Source organism: Platalea leucorodia (genome assembly GCF_965183815.1).
Source record: "Platalea leucorodia genome assembly, chromosome: 14".
NCBI classification, from domain to species: Eukaryota; Metazoa; Chordata; class Aves; order Pelecaniformes; family Threskiornithidae; genus Platalea; species Platalea leucorodia.
The window spans coordinates 7,268,501-7,294,626 of record NC_138836.1 but is presented as its reverse complement, the minus strand read 5'-3'; the positions used below and the strand labels follow the sequence as shown (position 1 = coordinate 7,294,626).

Genomic DNA, 26,126 nt, shown 5'->3' with positions numbered 1-26,126 from the left:
TCTTCTTCTCCCTCCACTTGGCCACTGCCATAAATGACCACTCAAATAGCCAATGCTCAGGGGCTGAGATGAGGGGCAGTTTTGAAAAACCCTGGAAACCCCAAATTGTCTTTAAAAATCTGGCTTGAAACAAGAGGGTCAGGAATCAAACCGAGCTCCCCCAGCCTGCGTGTGGGAAGCACAACAGCATTTTGCACAGAGTGGAGGTCACCTGTGAGCCCCGCAGGGCCCCAGCTGCCTTTTGGTTCTCTCTGACACCCTCCATACAAATAAATACAATTAACTGCCAGGACAGTGGGTTTCAAACAGTGTTTGGTGATTTCAGGTGGAAGTTGGCTGATTTCAGCTGATGTGTTGCAGCCCCCGGTAGCAAACTGAATCGCTGGTGCTAGTCGAGAGGGGCTTTGCTGTTGCTGTCAGGGGGCATTTGGTTGTGTTTTTCTCTCCTTACACATATTTTTCCGTTTGTGCTGAAATGTAGGCAAGATTTTCTGGCAGGATGTCCTCCCATGTTGGTCACGATTAAGTAGTTAAACATACAGCTGCGGATGGCTTTCCAGCCGGGATGGCTTTCCTCTTTGCGGTGGTTAGGGGCAAAGTAGCCATCTCCTGCTGCGAGTATGAGCAATTGCAGGGAAGAAATGAGACTCAAAAGTCACCAGAGGGTAAATACACAGATAAAGCAGGAAGCTGAGGGAAAACCCACTGCAGTCAGCCTTCCTGCAAGGTTTTCCTTGCTCCCATTGGAGCTGGCGCGCGGTGGGGTGGGTAACCACCATCTCAGGAGGAGCACGTCTCCTCCCCGGGCACCGCAGAGCTGCGAGCCAGCGTGTGCCAAAGGGCATGACGTGCTAGAGATGGAGGCAGTGTTTTTTAATACTTTCCCTTGCTTCGAGAGCCGCCCAGCTCAGCCGTCCCAGTCAAGGCAGGGTTTAGAGGGGATCCGAGAGGGCAGGACAAATCTATAGCCTTCATGAAGTGGCCCCTTGGGCTCCCCGACTTGCCTCAGCTGCAAAACATGGAAAGCCCAACATTATGATGCTAGCAACAAAATCTTTTTCACTGTCTAGAAGATTGTCTGAAAAGATTTTAGGTTTGGTCCTCAGCGTTGTGAATAATAAACTTTTCTATTTTTTTTCTCTTTTCTTTCCCAGCAACATCCTTTCTTCACCCTGCACGAATCCAAAGAGACAGACGTCGCCTCTTTTGTCAAACTCATCCTGGGAGACTGAGAACTGGACTTGTAAATGAATTGCCCTTCTGTGGACTGGTGGGTGCAGGGGAGGGGCGCGTGGCAGGACTTGTCATGAAAGCACCAACAGAAAGTCGCTGTGTTTTGTTTTGTTTTGTTTTTATTCTGAGAAACCCCCGCCTCGCCGAAGTTTTTAAAAGGGTTCTTTGGTATCCATAGTGACATAGAACGAGCTGGTTAGTGAAATGAATTTTAATAAGGTTGGTAACCTTAAAACAAAAACAAAACAAAAAAAATTTAAAAGAGTGATTTACATATTTAATGACAGTCAAAGTCCCTCTTCCTAACCTTCTCCTCATCCCCCTTCCCTTCCCCCTGAACCAGAATTTGCTTTGTCATGGTAATAGGTGCTATGGTAGTCATGAAGTTGTATGTAGATTTATATTTTGTCCCTTCCATTATTTTAATATTTATGTTAAGTGCTTGATGGAATAGATTTCTGTTTTATATGAGAATGAATGCGTGGCGACGATGATGATGCTAAATGAGGCCACAGCAAGCAATAGTTGTAGGGCTTTGCTGGGGAAAAGGTGTTAAAGGAAAAGAGAAAGAAGAGAAGAAGTGTCTGTGTTGTGGAAAATATTTAATGTGCATCGTAAAAAGAATTTATAAACAAGGATCTCAGCTCAGCTACTCGAGCTGCTTTCGCAGGCAGGGTGCGAGGCAGCATCACTGTAAGGGAGGGAGACCTCAGCATCCCGCAAGGTCACCTCTTCTCCGGACACTGCGCTCCGAGTCCGGCTGGCACATCCTGGCCAGCCTGCTGCCTGCAGTGCACTGCCAGCCTCCTGCCCAGGGAAAGCCCCTGCCCTACGTCCCACCGACTTACTCTGCTATATCACATGGGTAATGAGGTCTGGAGTGGGAAGACATTGCTGGGATAGTGTCTGGGACAAAAGCCCCAGAGGGAAATAGATTGCCAGATAAGTTGCACAAAGATCAGGAGGAGGCTGCAGTGGTCAGTCCCCACCTGCCCACGAGCCCAGCAGCGTTGCAGCGTCTGGGGCTCCCTTGGGCTGGGGATGAGCTGCTTTGGGCCTAAAAGGGAGTTCCTCTTTCCTTTTCCACATGGGAAAGGATAACAGTCTGCACAGCACAACATCTGTGAAAAATGGGATATCTCAGTGTGAGTTTCCAGGGCTCTCGGCACTGCATCGGCAGCAATCCCTCTGTGTTTGCCCACAGACTTTGGGAGTGCTAGCGAGCTCCCCTGGAGCCTGTGCCGGCATGCGGTTTGGGCCGTATCCAGCTCTGGTCGGGATGCTGAAGGCAGCCAGGAGTGCTGGGCTCCAGCACGGGCTGCAGGTGTCCCCTACAAGAGCTGCAGCCTGGGAAACCACGCAGGGAAACCACAGCCCACCCGTACCAGGAGCTCGCTGCTGTTGGCCAGGTCCTCAGAGAAAAGCTGCTAGCCAAGGGCAGGAGCGCGGGGACTGTCGGGGTGGGAGAGGAAGACAGTAGATCACACTGCTTTTAGGTAGCATGGTTATGGTCTAGACAAAGGGGGGGGACCGTGCACTGCAAGGTGTTGCTGTGAGTCTGGAGCAAGGCCACTGGCTCCAGATTGACGCTGGTTTGACTGAGCCAAACCTGCATAGCTGCCTCACTCGGCTATGAGGTCCTTTGCCTTTGCCCGTGGCTCCTTCCCCCAGCCCTGCAAAGGAGAGTGCCTGTGTGTGCGGCTGCGCCGGAGCGTGCACGCGTGCCTTGCACCCTTCCACATGCTTCCCTTCCCCATCCATCGCTTCAGCGCAGACTCTCAGAGTCAAATCCCAACTAGAAGCATGCCTTGCTCTGCAATATTTAAGTTGTGCAGGATGTAATTCAGCCTGGGATCCAGCCCTTTCTCTGCCAGTTGAGTGGCTCCAGTCTGTTGGTGCAGATTGGGCTTCTCGACTAGCCTGAGCATCTGTTTGGGAAGTGATCCCTTGGAAGGGCTGATGGGGAGGGCAGTATTTAGAGCAGCGATTCCTGAACGGTGGTACCTCTTGCGCTAGGGACGTGCTGACCACTTTGAAGAGGTGCACATAGACACCGCCAGTGCCTGGGCTGCCACCGCCACGGCCGTGGCTGGCAGTGCCCGCAGAGGTGGCTGTGAACCCTAAAATAGTGCAACTCTGCCCTGGGGCCAGCATCGAAGGAGGTGGGGGAGCATTGCTCACGGGGATTCATTGATCCTTGTGCCCCTCAGCTGCAGAGCAGGGCGGCTTGAGGAGGGCTCACAGGAGTTGAAGTGTGGGGGTTTCCTTGCTGCGAAGAGCTCATGGGTCGTGCAGACTTTGGGGAAGAGGTTCCCCTTCCTCAGCCATGTTTCACAAGCCTGCCCGGCCCTCGGTAACGATAAGCTCTATATTCCGCTTTGTGTCGAGGGGAACCTTTCAGGTTACATTTTGTTGCGGATGAAACACAAGGATGTTTTACTTCACAGTGTAATTTTAAGAGGCCTCGCATGGCTCATAATCTGCCCTCTCATATTCCATGGTGTGTGTGTGTTTTCTCTCTCTCACTTTCTCAGAGTCGCAGAGCTGTTTTGATTGATTGTCCTCAGCTGCAGCTAAAAGTCCAGCCAGCCAGTTTATAGAGTTGGTTCCAGCATCAATTCTCGCTTTGAAAAACATGACATTTAAAACCACCCTTTGGTTTTCCTACATATGGATCTGATGCTTTTGTTAAAGATTGTTTTTGCCGCTTTTCTCCTGGAATATAAGTCTCATTTGGACACCACATCTCCTTGACCTCAGAGCACCTTTATTTCAGTGCCATTGTAATTGACAGGTTGAATTTATGAGATACTGTCAAAGTTCAGTATTAATAGCAGATATTAATGTCACCAGCGTTTTCCAATAGAAAATTAATGTCAGTGTTGTCTGCAGCTAGTAACCCTCTGAAATGTTTCCTACATGCCTTGACACTACAAGCTGAGTGCTTTCTTTTATGCTTTTTGCTCTTGCAGTGCTTGGGCCGTCTAATCCCTTTGTTTTAATGACATTACAATAGGGCACGCAACAAATCACTTCCCTCCTGATTCCCCATGACTTTGTTCCTTTAAAAGTCATTTGCGTCAGCCGAGAGTAAGTGTGAATCCGTATGACCAGTGTGATTGAGAACAGTGATCCGAGTGATCACCGCTGCGGAAGGTAGTTATGGCAGGAGAGAACTGCAGAGGCTGTCTGTCTGTCTCTGCATCCCTTGTGGCACGTGTGGACACAAAGCTTGGCCTGACCCAGGATTTTCTTAGAGAGAAGCCTGAGCTGGTGGCCTCGGTGCAGGGAGGAGAGCCAAGGACTCTTGTGTGCTTAAAAGCTCTTAAAACACGCTGGGCTACAAGATGAAAATCAGACTCTTTTCTCTTTCATTTGATTGTAACCTCTGTGAAGATGAAAAGCCTTTGGTCAGCGCTCAGAACTTTGGCTATAACGTGAGCACAGGGTTGCCTAGGACAGGCATAGTTTCTGGGACATTAAGCCTTTCCCAACAACCATGCCCCCTGCACAGCCAAGGTGTTAAGGCTTAAAGATGTTCTTCAAAAAGCTCTTTTGTTTTAAGACTGCACAGGACTGTGGGAAGCGTGTTAGATTGTCTTGAACTGGGATTTTTAAACTGCAGAAGTAGCAGGTCTTGTGCCATAGACCTGAAACAAACCAAAACCACACCAGGGAGTGGAGAAGAGAGAAAAGCTGCTCGGAGCTCAGCACTGAGCTGTGACCTGGACCAGCTGCCTGAATGAATTCCAGCACAGTTAGCCATTTGCAAGGCAGGGAGGGCCTCTCCACTCTGCCACAGGCAGTGGTTATCGAGCTGCATGAAAGATGCACAGCCCATCCCTGTGGCAGGCAGCGGGGGACCACCAGGGCATGATGTTCATCCTCTTTTTTCCTCCACCATACAGCTCCTGATGTTCCTGCAACCTCCTGGATGCTGGAGGCCTTGCCATCGCTAGAGGTCTTGAAGTGTCACTGGCTGGAAAGCTGTTTTCTGGGTCCCCAGGAGCCCACTGGTCCCTTGAACTTGAAAGAGGAGTTGGAGGGCATTTGCTGGTTACTGTTTTTAAACGCCAGGTTTGTGCTGCTGCAGTGGGTGAAATGCCCATCTTTTCTGGAGTTTTTCCAGGTGTACAAAACTTTACACAGATATCTATGTACTGTATTTCTGCATTTTTCCTGACTTTTGTCAGGTTTACTGGTGAGAAAGGAGGCATTTCTGACTTGTTAAAGAGGTGGGAACACCATTTCTGGAGGCAGCTGGCCTCCCCTGTGTGACGGAGGAGGCAATTGGGTCACTACTCAGAAAAAGCTCTAAAAAAAGCTACGCAGTTGAGCTCCCAGTTCTTCAGCAGGTGCAGGGGAGGTGGCTGTGTGCCTGTTGGGTCAGTGCTGGCTGCACCTTATCGTGGTGGGAAGGGGCTGCCAGGCTCTTCACCCATGCAGTGGAGCAGTGCCTGGTGCTGTGGGCAGAGAGATCGGCATGCACAGCCTGAGCTGGGATTTCTCCATGCTTGCTGAAAGCTAAGTATGTACCTGCATATTTCCCTTCTTTCCTAGACATTTTGGAAGAGGAAATCCTGCTCGGTCAATGCAGCATTGCTTTAGTGGCTGGTCTGATGTAGTTCAGACAAGGTTCCCACCAGCTCCCTTGTTTAATAGACCTCTTTTTTATTAAAAACAAACCCCAAACTCCTCTCTCAGAAAAGCCAGCCAAGATGATCTTTTTTTTTTCTCTCTTCCATCTTGTTCCTCTTAGAGGAACTCTGGGAGCCTGTCTTGGTGCTTTCACTCTTTCACATGCCAAAGATTGCTACATCCCTCTTAGTTACGCTCCTGCCAAACCAGATCTTATAGTCTTGCCTCAAAAATCATCCACTTCCCTGCTCCTTGGGGTTCCTTTTGTTGCTGTTGCTTTTTCATTGAATTTCCTCATGTTTATTGACATGTCTATTGTTGAGCTTCCTGGACACATGCAGCTCTCTTTTTGGGATACAGAGAAAGACAAATAATTGCCTTCACTGGTCTGCCCTGCTGTTGGGGAAATACTGTTAGTGATATGATTCCTACAGATGGGGATGGGTCTCATTTAGAGCTAGGGTCATGGAGGGTGTAAACTGGCATTGCTCCATTGGCTTGGCTGGAATAAGGCCAGTTTTGTCCAGCTGAGAATCTGTCCTTAATGTCTAAACAGTTATTACACACTAATAAAGATTAATGATTGTAAATCCCCACGGATTATACATAAAATGGCAAGTTTTACTCATTAATCTTTATTGCCATATTATAGCTGTTTATGTTAGAGGAGTCGTCTCTCTCTGTTCTGAACATGCACTTAGGAGGTGGGGGTTGAGCATGGGGGAGATGCAGGGTGGACAAAACAGACCAGATGTCCACGTGTTTTACAGTCTGTATCCTCCCCCCAAGTTGGTTGTTTCCTTGAAAGCCGTTAACCAGCAGCAAAGGATGTATCACAGAGCTTTGTCTGCTTCGCTGGCCTCTGGCTGAGCTATAAAATCCAGATTGTTTCTGGTGAGAAGGGATCAGATCTCCTAATTAATATTTCAGCTCAGCCTTTACTGGAGCAGATGGATAATATGAAATTTGACGTGCGCTCTGGCAGGGAGATTCGCTCTCCCGGACCGTGGCTGGAAGAGATGCTTTCTGTGCAGCAGGCAGATGTGTTGCAGGTTGAAAGGACGCTGCTCCTTCACATAACCCCACACCATAAAAGCAGTTGATTTTGTTAATAAAGAGGGCCAGAAAAAGCTCAGTTGAATCTCATCTTTTATGTGTTTGCAGATGCGTATAGACACAGCTAGGAGGTGGTGGTGCCAGTGGTCTGGACACAAAGATTCACGTGCTGTATAAATGAAGAGGACTCTAAAGAGAGTGTAGTAAACTGCAAGGGTGGTTTTAATGGCATAGGGACAAAACAAGTCCTCTGACAGGCAGCTGGTGTCAGTCCGCTCTGCCAAGGAAGGTCTGGAGTTGATGGGGAAGGCTGGAGCAGAAGGAGAGGGCAAAAGAGGCAGCCACAGACTCGATCGAGTACATAGCCTGGTGAGAGCAGCCTGTCTCCCCTTTCTCTTGCCATGTACATTCTCCCAGATTTGTAGGTAATGGGTTTGCTCACAAGTCCCAGATTTCCCCTGCGTCCCCACTTCCAGCAAGAGAAATAAAATCTAAAACCTGAAAGAAACCCACAAGGAAAAACTGCAAGCAAGCTGAGGCTTTTTGCCTGCTGCGTGGCCTTGTGCATTGCTGCTTCCCCTGCCGAGCTCGTCGGTGAGATTCGGAGGTCCGACTTAAACGATGGGGAAAGCATGGGAAAGGCCTCTGTAGCTGAGAAAGAAGAGGGTAAACATTGTAAGGTGGTCTCTAACTAGCCTAACGGTGGAAATATCTAATTTACAGGCCACAGGGATAAATGAATTCTTCAGGGGCCTATGCAGCCGGCAGTGCCGTTCCACTGGGAACAATTTTGGCTGCATGACGTTTATTACATGGCCTCCTTTAGTACACTCCTGGGTTGCTAGAAAGCTCTTCGCCTCCATCGACACCTTACGTCTCAGTCACCTTTATGTTTTGTATTTTACTGTCTGGGATTTTACTAGCAGCCTTTTTTCTAGGCGGTTGGTCAGAGTGAAGGCAAGGGAAAGGGGCCTCCAGCCAGCTCTCAGCAGAGCGCTTTGGGAGAAGAAGGAGCTGCCTGCCTGTTATCCAGTGCCTGCTTAACGGGAAGCCGCAGCCAGGGGCTAGCTACCCTGCAGGTATCCAGCTGAAGCGAGAGCTTCTCGTTTCGTGCTTTGCTGCCATTGCATTAAAAATCCCTTTCTGGAAGGGGAGCAGCTCTGGAGTTGCAGCAGCCTCGCTCCAACGCAGCTCGCCCTTGCCGGCAGCCGGGCTGCAGGACGGGCCGCGTTTCCTTCCTCGAAAGGCTCTTGGTTTTCTCTAAACGATGGGGCAAAAGTCCAGCGGCTGTGAGGTACCATGAGGATAAGCTGGGAAAAGCTTGGAAGCGTCTTAAGCGCTCTGGAAATAGAGATGGAAATCTCAAAAGATCAGACGTCTTTCGGCAATTTCCAAAGCTATGTGGTTTTAGCCAGACCTGAAAACCCTTCCTAGAAGTTTATTTCAGGGTATTTTGATATGTTACTTTCGCTTTTGGGCCTAGCTAAATCCAGGAAACTCAGAATAGTGAGGTTTTTAAATAAAGAGTAAACACACCCAAGTATTACTGAACCGATCAGGAAAGTTTGTTTGGTTTCTCTTACAGGAATAATTCAGGCCAGCTCAGGGTTTATGCTAATTCAGTTTGGTTTTGCCCCAGATAATTATTCTTTTTGAGAAAATAAGAGATCAGACCATGGTCTTTCCAAAACGTCGTGACCCATCACGCAAGGGTACACACCAAATTGTGCCAGAAGGCGGATGGAGATTAGTGCTACACTAAGAGTTGGCCAACATCTGATGGCTGGAAAGAGCAGTCTGGCAGCAAGGATGCCCCCGGCCTCCAAAAACATAGGTAGATACAGTTTCCCCAGGGGCTGTGCGATGGAGGTATCAGGGTCTGCCACGTCTCAGTTTTTTCCCTCTGGTGAAGATCATTCAACCATCTCAGAGCATCCTGGAACAATATCTGAAAGCCTTCGGTATTTCTCAGCTCAGCTGCATGGTTTTTGTAAGGATGGATACTGTGAAAAGTCAGGAAGGGCCAGGTGTCCTTGATTTACACAGCCAGAGTGAAGAAATGTAGATTAAGTGCCTCGTAAGAGCCAAAAAGGTGTGTTTAAAGATAAATTACAGTCTCTGTCACAGCTGTTAAGTCAGGATCAAATTTTTACACATACAGGTGCAGCTGCAGAGCTCTTTGTCCATGTTTAGCCCAGATTTAGTCATGAGTCTTGCATAAATATCTAATAGCATGGACCATGGCATTTGGTGGGCTTCTGGCAGACTGGGGCTCTACAGGCAGAAAAAAGCCCAGTTCAAAATACAGTATCGCCAAAATGAGGATTTGACTCCAAACATTTCCTATATAATCTATGTATGAAGTGAATTTCCGGAGCTCTGCCACCGTTTTGTTTCCTCCATAATTGTGAATCGAGCGGCTTAAGCTTGGTGACAGCCGTCACTGTGCCAGTGGGGCTGCTGGAAATAGTCACAACCTACAAAATAATTGGAATTTTCATTTATTTTTTAATAGCAATATGTTGGGGGGAAGCTGCTAAATGTAGTGTCTTGCAAACTGGAAATGGGTTGGAGTAAAACTTGTCATCTCTCGTAGTAAAAAATAACTGTCTAAAAATGTCTGAAATCTTCAATTTAAGGAATTACAGTTTTATTGGCAAAGATCCATGTTTAGCATCAAAATATATGAAACTTCTAGAGTTTCTGTCTTAAGGTGTGAAATCTGCTTTTTCTTGAGGTGGTGGTAAATTTGTAACAAGGATATTTCTACATACTTTCAGCTAGAAAAAAGAAAAAAAATAAGAGCACAATGGAAAAACAACCACTTCCCAGTGGTCTGCTGGTATTGAAAAGGCCCAGGGAAAGCACCTGTATTTTGAACACGTTAGAAAAGAGAAGGCTTTCCAACCTGCTGTAATGCAAATCCTTATTTTACTTTAAGATTTTTTTTTACAGTAACATCATTTGTTTTGTAACTGTGAAAGTCTCTGCTTTTCCGTACATGTGGAAGGCTGATTATTCTTTCTCATGTTCTTATTTATTATTTCTGGTACTATCCAAGTATCTCCCAGCCTGCCCTTGAGCTATATGGAATCGCTGTATTATATCCTAACAGCTGGGATGGCGAATGGCAGTAGATGGCTAATTATTATTTTAAATTATATTTATAGAAATTCAGATTTTCTTTTAGTGCCCTGGTTTTCTCTAGAATTAGGAATGGGGATAAGGAATCTTTTTTAAAAAATTTCATTTTTCAATTTTTCTTTAAACATCTCGAAGAGTTCTGAATAAACCTAGTCACTCTTTTGTTTTTAATAGGAAAAGCACCAGTTGGGTTGTAATTGTTCCTTCAAGAGGGGATTGACTAGCGTCAGGGTTCAGTTTAACTGGCAAAAGGCTCTATGTCACAACATCGTTAACCAAAAGCGCACTGGAATTCTGAGAAAATGATGATTTTCCACCTGAAAAATAAAATCTGGTTTGTGATGAACTTGGTTTGTCCAAGTCTCACGCCAGTCTCTTCTGTATCAAATGTACCTGGAGTTTTCCTTTAGCCCTCGAGCCAACGAGACTCGGGGTTGCCAGGCTTGCTTTGAAGCAGGGCTGAGGGCCACCCAGGCACCCTCGGGCCGAATATCTGGTCTGGGTATGGAGGACACGAGTCCTCCAGAAATGATGGGGCAACTAATGAACGGCTTCTTCTTGCTCTGTAAGAGATGTTGAGGTGCAATCCTGTAAGCGTGACCTCTGTGAGACAAGCAGGATTGGGGGCTCAAAACCATCAGCTTTTTGTTCTTTTTATTCCCTTTCTCCTCTTTGCAAAGGTGCCTTGCTGCTCTACTCCTTCAAAAGCCTCCCCAGCCTTTCTGATAAAGAATGCTGCGGTGCATCTGTTTTCAAACAGCTTGCATTGGTTTTCTGGTTTGTTTTTTCTTCCCCCTATGTATAAGAAATGTTGGGTAGCAGAATGTGGAATTCATTAGAAGTTCATAAAGCAGGGACCTCAGAAGGATGTGGGTATAAATGCTTTTCAGGCATCTGAGGTGAACTTTAAATGGAGCTTTGGCCCTCATTTGCTTTCTGCTTTTCAAAAACCGTTTATGAGAAAGTGGGGCTGTCAAAGCCACACATGAACTTTGCCTTCTTGCAAATAACTTGTCTCAAAGTAAATTGTCAAAATGCACAAGAAACTTGTCTCAGAGTAAATCCAGTAGCTCTACAAAGCTGGAAACGTATGTGCATGAGAGAGTGTGTATGTGTGTGAGCGTGTGTGTGTGCACGTGTTGTGCATGGGTGGGTGGAGTGAGTAAGTCTACCATTTTGGAGATTGAAAAAACACAATGCAAGTGTTTTTAAAAAAGGCAATGTAAAATATTTATTTCTTGGCAAAAGTACATCAGACCACATCTCCCATCCTTCTTTTAATTGCTTCATGTTTGTTTTTGTTGTCTAAGTCTTTGCTGGCCTGTTTCCTCTGCAGGGCTCGTTGCTACTTAGCAGCCCGTCACCTCACACAACCCCTCTCGCAGCGAGGGAGCGCATGGCACAGGGGAGCTCACAGGAGCACAGGCTCAGGAAAAGCACTGGCGTTCACATCAATGGGAGGAACAGAAAAGGTAGTATTAGATGAAAAGGCAGGACAACGCAATATGAGCGATTTTTGATTTTTAGCCTTGTCGAGGAAACACTGTCCTCATGAAAATCAAAACTGCCCACATCCTAAGGCAAGACCCTGACTCCTAGCTTTGGGGGAGGGCGGACTGGTCCAGAGACAGCAAGCTTTGAGAAAGACTCTCTCTGCCTTGGCCAGTTCTTGTGAACATGTACTGGTGGTATATTTAAAAGAAATGAGGTGCTGTCATCTTTGTGAGATGGCACCCAGGTTCTTGTCAGTGCTGGTTGAGGTCCCCTCGGGCTTTGCCCAGGGTCTGTATCAGTGCAGAGCCAGTGGGCAGGAGGCAGTGCCGCCCCGAGCTGTGACGAACCGTCGCTCCGAGCTCCTACTCCTGTCTGCAACCAGGCAAAATTTCATCAGTCAAATATTGCAAAGTTCACGGGGTCCTCCCTGCGCTCGAGTACTTCGGTGGTCGCCCGGCTGCCCACCCATACGGCTTCACGTCCGCTCCGTCTGAAACACTTCTCTTAACCTGTGTTGTCTTCATTCATCTCAAAGCCGTTCCTCGTACTATGAAGATGGTAAATAATAGGAGACTGACAGTAGGACCATGTGCGTAATGTTAGATAGCCTGTTATTTAATGTTGTTGTTGTTTTAATGAGATGCTTTTAGGATCCGTGTTGTACTGGATTAAGGATATTGGTGGAACAATCGAACTGGTATTCTTTAACCCCAGCTGCCCCAGATCCTTTCCCTCCACCCTCTTCATTTAAAACAAAATTAGATTGGGAGAATATATTTAACTTGAAAAAAATCCCCAAACCTTGCTGATGGAATAAGTTAATCTTTACTACGCTTCGATTTTATTTCTCAGGATATCCAAAGGTTTATCACTGCTGCTGAGAGAAGGGGACAGTACACCTTTTTGAAACTTCAACCACTGTAACCGTTTTCCAGATGTGTGTGTGTGTGCGCGCGTGTGCGTGTGTGTGTTAAACTCAGCACTGTGTGTGCGTGTGTTCTGCTGAATATTGTGTGCATCTATGAAATGCTTCAGACAACTGCCTGGAAGTCAAAACCAACCACCTCTTTCCAGTCATATGTTTGCCGTGACTTTTCATAACCACACTTGAACTAGTGGTCTTGGATTAAATATTCAAAGAGCAGGGCATCTTTATAGCAATGATATGTCAGTCAAATTAAGAAAAATGTACACAAAAATAAATAAATGAAATTTAAAAGTAACATGCTGTCAGTCTACCTGTATTTACCCAGTGGAAGTACTACCAGTTGTTGGGGACACGCTTTGTACTGCTTTTGCTATTCATATGGAAGGTTTTTAAGGATCATCTTACTCGTAACAGCTTATCGTACATTACTGAAAACTGAGGAATGCTCAAGCTGCTCTACAGAAATAATTGTCAGTCTTACTGCCGTTGGTTTTTCTTTCTGCGCTTCGGCTAGCGTGGCTGGCGAGAGCAGACACATCCGCATCCCGTCCAGCCCACATCAAAGGCGCGAGCCCCGGCTCCCGCCGCGGCTCTGGCAGGGCGCTGGTGCAACGAGAGGAGCTGGCTTCCTGCCCCCCCGCCCCAAAAAGCAGCTTGCCAGTGGGATGGGGGGCTTCAAGGGGCTGCAAGTGGACACAGCCTCCATGCCCAGCATTGCCTGGGGTGCGGGTCTTGGGGCTGGGCTGCCACCAACACGTGCTGTTGGGGTTGGAAGCCCGGCGGCTCGCCCAGCACCTTGCATCGATGTGGCCGAAGCGAGCGGTGGGTTTTGTGCAGCTCTCAGCTCCTGCACTCACTGGAAAATGGACACGATGCTTTGCTCTATCTATCACCAGGTCCTGGATCCAGCCCTTGATTCCACTGCCAGCCCCATCACTATTATCTGCAATTAAGCCTTGCATTTCTTTAAAGGTTAACTATTAGGCTGTGCATTTGTCATGATGCAAAGCCAATTTTCACCCTTAATTTATTAGGCTAAGTCAAATAGCATTTTGCTTGAGTAAAGCATGCTGGTCTGGGTCATACTGAAACATGAATCGCTATTTCCCTCTTTCTCATGTAAATAAAATTATGCTTCCGTTTATATTAGAATTGCCGAAAACAATATATCAGCTCCCTCTGCTGATCCTGCAGTCCCAGTTAAGGCAAAAGCACTAGTTGCAGAGCTGATGCACTAAGGAACGAACTAAACAAAAATAGCCCAGTTAATAAAATAACCTTTAAGGGCACAGAAAGGAATCAATGTTTATTGCATAGGAGAAAGCGCAGTGGCCTGGGCTGAATGCTTTCAGATTGTAGAGGGAACGTTAGCCGGCGTTGGTGATGGGAATGCCGGTGATAGGGAGATTGCCATAAAAATGTCTGAAGAGAAGAGTTGCAAGAGGCACACAACCATTTCTGGGAATCCTAAGCAAAAGAGCTGCCGAAGTTTTATCTGCACTGTGGTACGTGTGTGTGTGCGTATGTCTGTTCTGTTTAAAAGGAAGAAATTAAGAGCCATACTTTTATTTTATCAAATAAAATTACCCTTGTATGTTCAGAATATTTATGCATCAGTACTTTTTTTTTATTAGAGCTTTATCTCACTGTAATCAATTCCAAATACAAAACTATTTTTATCACTGAAGTGCAGCAGTAATTTATAAGATGTAGACGCAGACGAGATGCCAAAAGCAATTTTATGGAGCCTCTTTTGTTGTCATCTACAATGCATCAGCTCTTGCCTTCAGCCTCCCATCAATTTTAAAAGCCCCAAGACGAAAAAAAAAATAAAAAGGAGTAAGTGTACTGAAGCAGCTGCCAACCCCTAAAATAGTCCGGAGATACGTATGCACCTTTGGGATAGAGTTTGATTGAACACGGCACAATAATGTAAGCTGTGCTGAGCTTTGTAATACAATTATTTTAGTTAGCGAAATGGCAGATCTTCTTCCCTCTGTCTCCCTTGCCTACTGTATAGCATTTCATATATGTACAGAAAATGAAATTGTGAAATAATGTCCCGCATTATCACAACTAACATCACGTTGAAATGAGGAAAAGAAGTGTGAAAGTTGAGGTCCTCACAGCCGAACAGGTACTCTAGCCCTGTACAAGACAATATTTAAATGTGTCCAGCCTAAAGCATATCTTTTACGTGGTCCTTCTTTGGGTTACTTTCCCAAAACGGAGTCGCTCACACTGGGCGTGACTTGTGGGGCCAACGTTGGGTTGGCGATGGGTTCTCAGCAGTTGCAGGCACTCATTTTAATCCACTCTGACCACCACCAAAGCTAAAACTTTCTCTAAGAGAAAAGCAGATTAAGCTGGAATGAAGTCCCAAATACCTTTTAACAGCAGCAGTCTCAGGGAATTGAATTAAAAAAAGAGAATAGCCATTTTGCCGAAACAAGCATTTTCACAGGGACTCCTGCCTTTTAGTCTTGCACCTATGCAAGGCAAGGGATTTGGCTTTGCGGTTTCTGTACTAATAATGGTGATAAATTTGCTGCTAGAGGCTTTCTGAAATCCTCAAAGCTAGAAAGAGGTGGCTGCTGAAATGCCTTTGCCTCGTGGTTGTGCATGTGCGAATATACACACAATTTTGTGGATTATTTTTTCTTCACGTGGCGTAAGAGCGATCCTCTGGCATAGCAAGTAGCACTCACAGAGCAATGTCCCTGCCCTTGTGGAAAGTACGTCATCCACTGAACATGTCCTCGTTCTCTATGTATGTGGTGCGTGCTGAAATTGGAAAGACTTGATAAAGAAAAAGCAAATGCTGAGGCATAAACAATTTGCAGTCATTAGAGATGACAAAATTGAAGAGAGATGTGTTTCACAACTCTTCTTGCTAAAGATAGCCTTGAATATCTAGAATCCAGCTTTGATTTGTGACTTTTGCTGGGAAACACTTTGGCCTGACAAATGGCATTTTCCTCATACTTCTCTATGGTGACAGATGTCCAGGACTACAGACCAAGGATCTGAAGAAACTGCAGGAATTTTTTTAAGCATATAGTACCTGTTCAAATACAGTTCTTGCTCTGCAGGTTGGCTTCACTGCTGTTTGATTTCCTTGTGGCTGTGAAACTTAGCAATTAGTTTTTATAAAATGGGGCATGGAAATAAGAGTATCTGAGGTGACACACACTCTTCTGCTGCTCTGCCATCTTCTCTGTGTCACGAAAAATGTGATCATAGTTAGCCCAAGCACAGCAGCACAGTGCTCCCCTCCTCCGTCTTCTCTTTTCTCCTCTCATTTGGGATCCCTTCTGGGTCTGCAGTAATAGCTGCTTCCAAAATGCAAATATGCCAAATGAAGCACTCCAAAATCCCCATCCCAGTTTTCATGCCAGTCAGCTACTGGTGAGTGCTCGCTCCTTCCAGCAAGACCTCAGTGCCCCTCAGGAGCACCTGCAATAGCAGCACCCATGTATATGTTCATGGTTATGGTTTTTCAAACTGTATCTTTGACTTGCCCACGCAGCCATCACTTCTGCTCTCTCGAGTTATCCTGATGTTCCCTGCTACAAAGCTCCAACGCACTTTTGGTTACAGTTCTGGCTTGCTGGCTCGGCGGTGCTGAAAGTGCATGGCATGGTGCTGAAAGCAATAGATTGGAAAGTTTTTTAAGAATACATTGCGTCTAGAGGTGATGTAGTTTACTGATGTTAAAGATACAGATGTTTAATTCTGTTTCATTTCCTTGCCAAATCCTACTAATGTTATGAGCGGAACAGCCAAATTGGAAGTATTGTCAGTCTTAAAAAAGCATCCCATTTTAATACCTAATGATTGGTTTTCACATATTCGTGTTAATAGGTCTCTTTCAATATGCTTCTATTAACTATAGGTATTGAAAATAAATGGAAGAACACTACAGAACATTAACAAATTATTAATGGCGAACATTACTAAGACACCTTTCTTGTTTGCCTACCGCTTTCACATTAGAGGGCTTTTCGGAGATAATAATAATAAAAAAATCGCTCTTGAAGGAATCATTACTAAAGCATTTTGCATGCAGATTACTTCAGGCTTCAGCATTGCAACTCTCAGCTAGGTTAGGAGATGAAGGCCAAGATTTGTTGATTGAGATCAGATGGCTGGTGGCGAGAAGGGATCTAGATGAGTTAACTGGAGGGATTAAACTCCAGTCTTTTGGCTTCCATTTGGCTGTTTTATAAACTCGACCACTGGGCCAGCTAGCTGGGCTGTGTTCCCCTTGTCGCGTATGTGTGATGTTAGCAGGGCGGTTTGTAGTCTCAGCCAGTCCATCAGTATCAGCAGTCCAGACGTTCTGGGTGAGAAAGGAAAAGACAGTGTAACTGAAAGCTAAAATTAGTCCCCAAAGCGCCCGTCCGTGCACCTCCAGCTCGTGGCTGACCTACTGCCCAGCCGCTGCTGGCTGGAGCAAAACAGGGGCGAGTCCTCTCTAGCCCGGCCAGCACCTGGGTTTTTTGCTGGTTGCTGGCGTGCAGATGCCACTGGGCAGAGCCGGCGTTCCCAAGAGCTCCAGCCGCGTTTCCCTGCCCTGCCCAGGGAGAGGCATGTCTCTGCAGCACCCAAAACACAACTGATGTCCCCTGGCTGCAGCACGGCCGGCACTTTGCTGCAGGGTGACGCACCATCAGACACGCGAAGAAGAGGGGTTTGTATCGGCAATTCATGTTTGAAGACGTATCCCCACGGGAGGAGATGGAGCACGCTTTCTTCTTTCTTTCAGAGCCCTAACCTTTAATTTTACAACACTGAAATCAAGAGTGGAAATAAAGAGTCAGAGCTACTCTCTGTTTTCCTTCCCCTGCCCTCCATTATCTTCTTTCTTTTCCATCCATCCTCATTTCACATGCCTCTCAGATTGCGTCCCCCTGGTTTTCCAGTTATTTATTGACCCAGACCTAATTCCTTATTTCCAGAAATGTGTCATGAATCTTGCCTTTGAGTCATTTGCTTTTTGCTTTCCAGGCTCACCTCTTTGACCATGTTTTCCTGTAAGAGATAAGGATATAGCATTTGCGGAGTAATCGCAGCAGGATGCCTGGGTTTCATTCATAGATCTGTTGCCACTGGCTCATTATGGAAAATTAGGAGAGTTATTTCACCTTTCAGTGCCTCACCTCAGTGTCACCATCTGTAAAACAAGGCTAATAATTGCTATCTCTTCCTTGCAGGAGAACTGGGGAGCTTCGCTAATGACCATCTGCTAAATGTTCTCAGAGCCTCACATGAACATTTCTACTGAAGTGCAAATTATTATTAGAAACCAGGGATTGTTACTGGATTGATATCAAATCATTGTCGACAGCTTCTCTGCAGGGAAAACTTAGGCGCAGCCAACAAGAACAAGCTGCATGTTTTGAAGTTGTGCAGTTGATTATATTGGCTTTCATCTTCTGGTAAGAGGATCCTCTGCCATCTGAACTCTCTGATCTCTGGGAACACAATTCATCCAGTCAATCTGGAGGAAAATAAACCTCCTCAGACAAAAAAATAAAGTATCCACCTGAGATCATATGAAGATGGAAGATGTCAATTAATTCCCAGCCCCCAGTCCTTAACTCTTGTAAACCCAGTGTTTTTCTGGCCCACCAGGCAATGCTTAAGAGAATGATATAATGCATCCATTACACAGTCTCAGTATTGCAAAGAGCCTCACGAGCCTGCCTGGGCTAAATTATAATTGAAAACATGCAAATATTTTACAATGAAATTGGTGCCACTGAAGGCTTCTATGGACTGTCTGAGGGATACGTGTTGATCTCGTGGTAGCATATGGAGATTTGAGGTGCCAGGACAGATTTCAGCTGTGGCTCCTTCCCGGCACGAGCCAGCCCAGGGTGAAGGACTTCTCCGTACCACTCCTGAACCTGAACTGGTGTATTTTCACCCTAGGTCAGCCTCAAGATGCCCACCCAGCTGATGGATTTGGTCACAAACTGAATCTTCAGCCCATGTTGAGCACCATATAGATAGACAGAAACTGCCACCGGGTCATCATTGGTGTGTGCCCCATGTGCCCAAGACTCAACTGAGCTCCACTGATGACTTTACAGGGAACCACTGTCTTAAGCAAGCATGGTCTCCCCTCCTTCTAGTGTATGGGCTCATCTGTTGTGTTTTCCCTGAGCCAGAAATTGAGAGGGAGGATCACTGGAGGCTACAACCCATTACTGGGTATTCAATAGCAACACTGTCAATAGGGACAAACAGGCAGAGATGGGGCTGGAGATGGGGATAATTAGAAGGACCTAGTTGTGAGAACCAGAGCGCTCAGGTCTCCCGTGACACTAGAACTGATAATATATAAATGGTGAGGCTTAGCAACGGCCCCGAGTCTTCCCCCTCCGATACCATTACATGCCATTATGGTCACTGTCTTAGTTTGCTGGGTTTAAGAAAAATGTGTTTTAATGATGCTGTTACTATCCAAGAACATCAGCAGTGCTGTATTCACAAAACCTGTTCCGAAACAATGCTGTGAGGGCTTACAGGGAACAAAACAGGTGAGTCTGAGCTTTTGGGAGCTGCAAGGGGAATATAAATATCCCTGGTGCAACCATCTGCAGTGCACTGGGGACTCTGGAGACAGGACTGCATTCTCTTGTGCAGTGCAGAGCATATTAAAAATGGAAAAAATAGCCCAGTAATTTTTTAATTAAAAAAGGATAATAACATCTTGTGTTAAAATTTTAAAAAGCAATCTTCTACATTTAAAAATATACCTGTAAAATAATATGTGCCTTTTGGCTATTTCCTATAATATGTAACTTTGGTCACATGGCTCTCATTAAGACACCAGAAAATATCGTAAACTAGCATTTATAAGACCAACATAGGAAATTTCTGTATTTTTATTTTGAATTTATAATCCCAGTCCAAGATTTGCTGAAATATATGAAACTTTATTTGAGGTTTTGGAAATGGAATGATTTCTGAGCAAAACAGTCTTCTTTTGGTAAAAACTCCCATCTGTTCAAATTTTGACATTTTTTTCAGGCAAATATGATTTTTTTGCCTACAAATATTAAAAAAAAAATCTGGCTAAGAGCGCAGTCACTAATACTTAAAAAAATGCAATGTTATGAAATATTAACAGTTTAAGATAAAACTACTTAAAAGGCATGGCAGCATAAACGCGTGCTCTCAGCCCGGCTCTGCAGCGCTGAGGAGCGTGGCCGTGGATCCCTGCCTGTATTTAGCATTGGAGGCAAGGAAGTTTTGCTCTGAAAATGGAGAAGAACATTAAAAGCAGGGAAGATATTAACCACATCTTCTTAACACCAAGGCTTGAATAACACTACCCCAGGTAGTTAATAATTCATACTCCCCAAGCATGTAATCAGATGGAAACTTTCCTGTTTCCTCCGAGCTCACGTCTCTGGACAAAGGTCAAGCTCTAAAATTTGAAATGAAGTGGACTAATTAACTCATACAATCATGAGACAAGGGCTGATGCCCTTCATTCCTGAATAATCTAGGGATTTGGAAGCATACAACCAGGTTCAATACCAGCCTGCAAGTCTGGTTTCAGCAGCTCGATCCCGAGCGCAGCTCTTTTACAAGCAGGCTGCAGGTGGCAATACATTTATGTTCGTGTCTCGGAGCATGAGAGCGGGCCCTGAAACGCCGTGTCGGGATCAGAGCGAAGGATGTTGCTCTTGAAGAAGAAATACATCAGGAGGGAAATATGATAAGCGTAATTGCAGGGAATACAAAGAGATCAAATAAGTTTGCTTTCAGTGGGAATGGCTCATTTCTAAAGGCAGCCGCTGTGATTTTTCTGCTTCACCCTCTCAGCCCCTGCCTGGCCGCTGGCGTTTGTGCAGTGCCGCACAGGTCGTGCCGGGAGCCAGGCTAAGTCATCTGGAAGTGGAGCAGCGTCCCCCGAGATGGGCGAAACTCTGGGACGCATCAAGGAATACCTTAGAAGTAGAAAGGATAAAATGAGGCATCTTTAATTCTCCTTCCCTGGGCTCATTGTCATGTTGTTCTCCTGGGAGCAAGAATACAGACCTGCAGCTCTCCCTCCTTCCTTAAGGAAGATTAACCAGAGTAAAACTCAGATTTATTAAGTTATTATTTATAGTGTCCCTAAGTGCATTGTAGTGCCCTTACAGTGTCCATCTAGCACTCCCACTTCTCTAGGTGCTATAGCAGAGGTTTACTCATAACTAAAGGTGTGTGTAAGGGGATTTTTTGCACTGGGGTTTTGCTAATCAGCCCTGGGGCAGTGTATTTAATCCCAGGAGATGGAGGGTCACTGGGGGAGGCAGCCTGGCAGAACAGCCTGGGAACACCGGAGGGGAGAAACATCATCCCTCTCTGCATGGAGAAGTGCTTCCAAAAATGGAGCAGCTTTGCCAGGAGGGCAGGGAAAGCTGCGGGAAGGGCTCCAATATTGCACAGAAGCTCCGGTCGTAGTGGGGAGCTCGTTTGTCTAAGCCATACGGGGTCTATCTCAAAATGCAAAACAACAGGTTGTGTAAAGCTTGGGCTGCCCTGGTTCTTCAGCATCAGTCCCGCTGCCGGAGAAGTGAGTGGTGCTTTCTGCCTTTTTGTAATGGCTCTGAATCTTTAATCTCTATTAAGTGCCTCCTCTGGAAAATGGCCCTTATTTGCTATGGTGTGGGAACAGGACTATTATTAAATGGTCACAGAGAGTAATTGCTTTAAAATAATATTGCAGAACACTCACTGTGCTCTTGCTCAGTTACTCTAATAACAGGGTGATCAGCCCTGAATGATGCCACGATTAATTCACCGAGTGGAAGATGGGCTAGAGCCAACCCGAAAAGGCATTTTCCGACAGGAAAGAATACCCTGTTTTACAGAAAGACCAATGGTATTTTGGTCAAGCCACCCTTGATGAAACAGCCCAATGACACAACTTCATCTGAATGAAGTTGCTATGCCAGAGCTGTGCCTGTGGGGCATCATTGCACGTATAAATATTCATGACTGCGTCCACTGCACGTGGCCGATGCACCAAGCAGCAACCTCGTAGCAGCCGATGCCTGGCGAAGGAGATGCTACGGCCTCTCCCTGCTTTCCCCACCTCATCTTGCTCTTTTGTTTCGGCTTCCATCGCCCCTGAGTGATGCTCTCCCTCTGGTCCCCACCTCTGCCTGGCTCCCTCCTCCACCATCACCTTCTGTGAAGCCACCACAAGCCAGCTCCCATATTTGTGGGTGCGTTGATGGCAGGTGATGGGCACACGTCCAACTTAACCCTCTGCCCTCCTCCAGCTAAAGGCGGAGCTGTCCTGAGCCATTCTGAGCACAGAAACCTGCTTGATAGCACAGAGGCTTTAATCAGGGGCTGGGAGCCTGGGTGGTGCATGGACAGGACACAGCAACAGCCTCCGACCTTCATTTGGGAGTTTCCGAACTGCAGAACAGGTCGATGGGGTGATGATGGGGGAAACCAGCTACAGACGGTCTGTAATTTTCTTGCGAGGTATTTCTGTTGTTTGTGCTGATACCGGGGGGATGGAGGGGGACAGACCGAGGGGTGAAGCTGGACCCGCTCCCTGCATGAGTGCTGCCTCTCTGCTTCCATCCCTGTCCCAGCAAGCAGGTCTGCCTGCACGAAGTCCATGAGCAGGGCAAAAGGGCAAATTCAGCGATACCTTTGGCTTATCAGTGACAGAACAAATTGATACCAGACTTTTAAGAGGGTGGGGAAACGTCTCTCCATAAAAAGAATCTAAATTTACCATCGTGTTAACAATTCTGTAAGACTTTTTGGCAACTCCTAATGGAAATTTCAGGAGCAGATGGAAATATTTGGAAACGTATAGAACACATGAGCCTGCAACATCCATTTTTATTTTCTCATTGGGAGTGTGGAGTGGTTTCATGTTGCCTTTAAATTTTTTTTTTCCTTTCTCTCTTCTGGATACTAAGAAAAGCAAGAGGGGAAGCAGGCGATGGATATAGGCAGGAGGGGTTTTTTTTGGTATTGCTCACTTGATTCCCCTGTGTGGTCTGCGATGGGATTCAAGAAAACGGCACGGGTGCAAGGTTACTTGGTCCCAGGTTATTTGGGAGCTCGGCAGGAATGGGAGGGCACCTGCTAGCCTGGTTCTGTGAGGTCCAATGAGCCAATTAACCTTTTCCAATGTAAATTGAGGTGGATAACCTGTATCTACCTCCCAGGCAGCACGTGAGGTTTAATTAATGAGTGTAAAAAGGCCTCAGGGATTCTTTGATGGAAGATAATGTCAAAGTATTCAGAATGGTTTTTACCACCCTGATGGGCACTGCCCAAGGTCACAGCCCCCCTAGGAGAGGAAAATCCATGGAGGACACTGAAAAGGTGGATCAGATGTTTCTAGTCCCCATTGCCCACAGAGCAAGAAAAGCTTTTGCTTTTTAGGTCCTATAACCCATCCTAGAGCATGAAATTTGGTGCAATAGGACAGGAATCAATAACAGTAATAGACACTCTTATACACAAAAGCTGGGAAAAAAATAATAGCTCTCAGTTACCGAGTTTCTGGACCACTGCTGATCAGCAATGATCAGGAATGAATGAATATGCTGTACTTTTCCGTCTCCCCAGCGGCTTAGCAGAGCGAGGGCCAATGCACTGGCTTCACTGCTGGTCTGCTCTGGTAGATCAGCCACTACAGTTTCTTATGTGGGGAACTCATTTGGAAACCAAGGCATTTTCCAAGGTGTTTACATTGTCCTGCTTCCACCAGATCTCAGCAGCTCTTGGAATATCATAACTAAAGCCTTTAATTAGAAGAGAGACTTCTGGGGCTGGTGGTCACAGCATTCATTGCGCTTGGAAGAGGACTGATCTATTATAGCAACAGCAAACTGACCCAGGGCCAGCAGCAGTTCCGACAGTTATCACATCCATGGCTAGATGCACTTCACGATAGCGCAGGCTTTGGAAAATGAGTGCACGTTTCCCTTGAAGCTCAGGGAAATGAACCTGGGTGATGACAGAGTGACTTCTCTCACAGCCATTTGAGCAGCTAATGGAGAAAAATGAGTTGCAAATCCCTCACCGTCTCTGTACGTTGACAGTAGCATGCACAGCTTCTTCCATTTCACAGTACTGAATCAGAATATGGGACGGTTTAGAAATTGCTGCCTCTTCTGATGGGCACTGTTGTCATCCCCTGAAAGCAAATACTCTGCGGTGACAGGGAGCAGCCTCGTGGCATCGCGCAGGTAATTCAGGTGCCTGCCGTGGTGGGGGGCAGCCGTCCCCGCTGCCTTTTGCCCCTCGCCTCCCCTCGAATGCAGATAAATGATCCAGGGACAGCACTCAGCCCGTTCCCTCTCTGCTTTCACTCCACAAACTTTTTCCATAGTGGGATTAATGCAAGGGAATTGGGTTAAATTTTCTTGTATGTTGGCGGCGATACAGGACCACATCTGCCCAGACCTGCAGAAGTCGTTCAGGTCCTAAATCCTCTTCGTCGTGTCGCTTCCTAGTGATTTCTGTGGCAAAGAGACGTTGGCTGGAGAGCTTTGCAGGGTCGTGCCCGTGCCCCGTGCTGTGGAGCTGCCACCATCCTTGCTGCGGGCAGGTGTCGCTGGTTTGGTCCTGGCACCTTCGCCTTGGCCCAGAGGCAGCGGGTGCTGAGCCACAGCATCTTCAGGTTGTAACTTCTCCCTGGAAATGCTGCCCTCGGTACCTTGTAAAACACGAAGAAAGCATTTGGAGTGATTAACTGTGGGCTCTTCCTTCCTAATTGCAATGTGATCCCATGTGTGACATGGAATCTGTTATGATAATTCCTTTTTTATTGACTAGTAGTGAATAATTGTATTATAATCCCTCTGTCCCTGATAAATATGCATAACACACTTGCAACTGCTTCGAGGCAGGTTTAAACCACATGCTCACACAACTTTACCAGATGCCGTGTACTTCTATTCATCCCAAATCAGAAGAAAGAACAAACAAATTCCAAACTGTTTTAACCAAAGCTACCATCAAATATAAAAACCCAACAACTGAAATGAAAAAGCTTCTATGAGTTGAGAATAATATGTCCATGAAACCATTTGATTATAAACATATTAAATAAATCTCTGTTTTGTTCGCAAACCACTTTCTATCTCTAAAATGCTTGAAGTGAAACCATCTGAAGATAAATCTAAAACCAACCCTAATTTATTCTATTCACAAGTGCAAGGCACTCAGGTAGAACATTAATAATAAAAAGCAATTGTTTTTTTAGAAGTTAATGAATTTTAGTCAGCTAAGGAAGGAGTGTTATTCATAATGCAGACAAATGTCTTTGCCTATACCTGTGATTCATGCGCTGATGATGACTCCTCTCTTCCAGCTGTCCTTCCTCTGAGCCTCTTCACCTTTTTCTCTACCCTTTCCGGTACAGTATGTTATCAGCCAAGACTACTCACATTCAACACAGTGAGTATGAAGTGAGGGTTGTGTATGGCTAAAGCACGACTGGGTGATCTCCCCTTTCCTTGGTCGTCATCATCGAGAAGATGCTGGTATAGGAAGACTTCTCTGAATTAAGAGGGAGCCCCATGAGCTGAGCTGGAGGGGCCACAGGGGAGGGAGTGATGCCAAAACGGAGGCTCAAACCCTCTCAAACACTAGAGGGAAATTTCAGACCCCTGTGGCCCATGTGAGCTAGACCAGCTCCTGCTCACTGATGCTTTTGTCTTGTCTTTTATTAAAATCCATTCTCAGAGCTGCAGCCTGTTGCATCAAGTCCCTCCAATGCAACTCTAGTTCTTCAGCCTTTTCCTATCCATTTCGGTCTTCTCCTGTCAGCATAAATATTGCAGACCTACATTCCATCTTTTGTGCCCTATTGAAGATATTTCAGTATGAAAGCCAAAATGGCAATTTTTAAGTCTCTCCATTTTTTTCCTTGCCAGGAGGTGCTGCTGCTTCCCGCAGTGCGGGGCCAGCGCGGGAGCTGCTCCCCAGCCTGCCCCAAGGCAGAGGGGACAAGTCGTGTTTGAAAAAAGCAAATGATAAAACAAAACACAAATTCTCTCCTTCCATGGAAGTGTCTGGATTTCAGCTCCTGGGCAGAGGCTTCTGCTGGGAGAGGTCTGGAAAACTCCAGCCTGCCGGGGGGAATGGATGCAGCCCGTTAAACACCCTCCAGGTAGTATGGTAAGACGAGACTCCCCAGGCTGGCGAAAATGATGCTGGGTGCTGAGTGTTTGACAAAAAACTGGCTAGAGTTACACCAAATAGTTTCCTTGTCATCAGTCAAAATTACCCTTTCCTTCCTCTTCCTCCTCTCCCTCCTGAAATACAAGAAGATGAAAAGAAGAAGGGAGGGGGACAAGAGGAGGAAATAAGGACACTTTAAAAAGTGCAGTTGTTTCTCCTCGGAGAAGCTCTGATGACTTTGCTGTCTCCCCAAGACCACAATGCCCGTTAATGCCTGTTAATCCTGCGTGAGGTTATTTGGGAAGTGCTGGGAGCTAAAACCTTGCAGTGGACTTTGCATCTGGCCTTTACAGCATTAAACTCTGGAAACACTGAGGGGAGAAAAGACTCATTGCCATCATGAGGGATGATGTGTCTGCTGTAGAACGGGGCCAGCTGGGATCGGCCGGTGCCGGTGCCGGTG

The 26,126-nt window shown here is 46.2% G+C and overlaps 1 protein-coding gene across 1 annotated transcript in view; it reads left to right on the top strand.

Annotated features, from left to right (window-relative positions):
- MAP2K6 (mitogen-activated protein kinase kinase 6) overlaps nucleotides 1-9,991 on the top strand; it is a 51,736-nt gene extending 41,745 nt beyond the window's left edge. Inside the window, exon 12 of the mRNA XM_082326859.1 lies at nucleotides 1,155-9,991. Coding sequence (XP_082182985.1) covers nucleotides 1,155-1,232 — 78 coding nt within the window. The 3' untranslated portion in view covers nucleotides 1,233-9,991. The remainder of the gene's footprint in view (nucleotides 1-1,154) is intronic.
- Nucleotides 9,992-26,126: the final 16,135 nt, after the last annotated feature.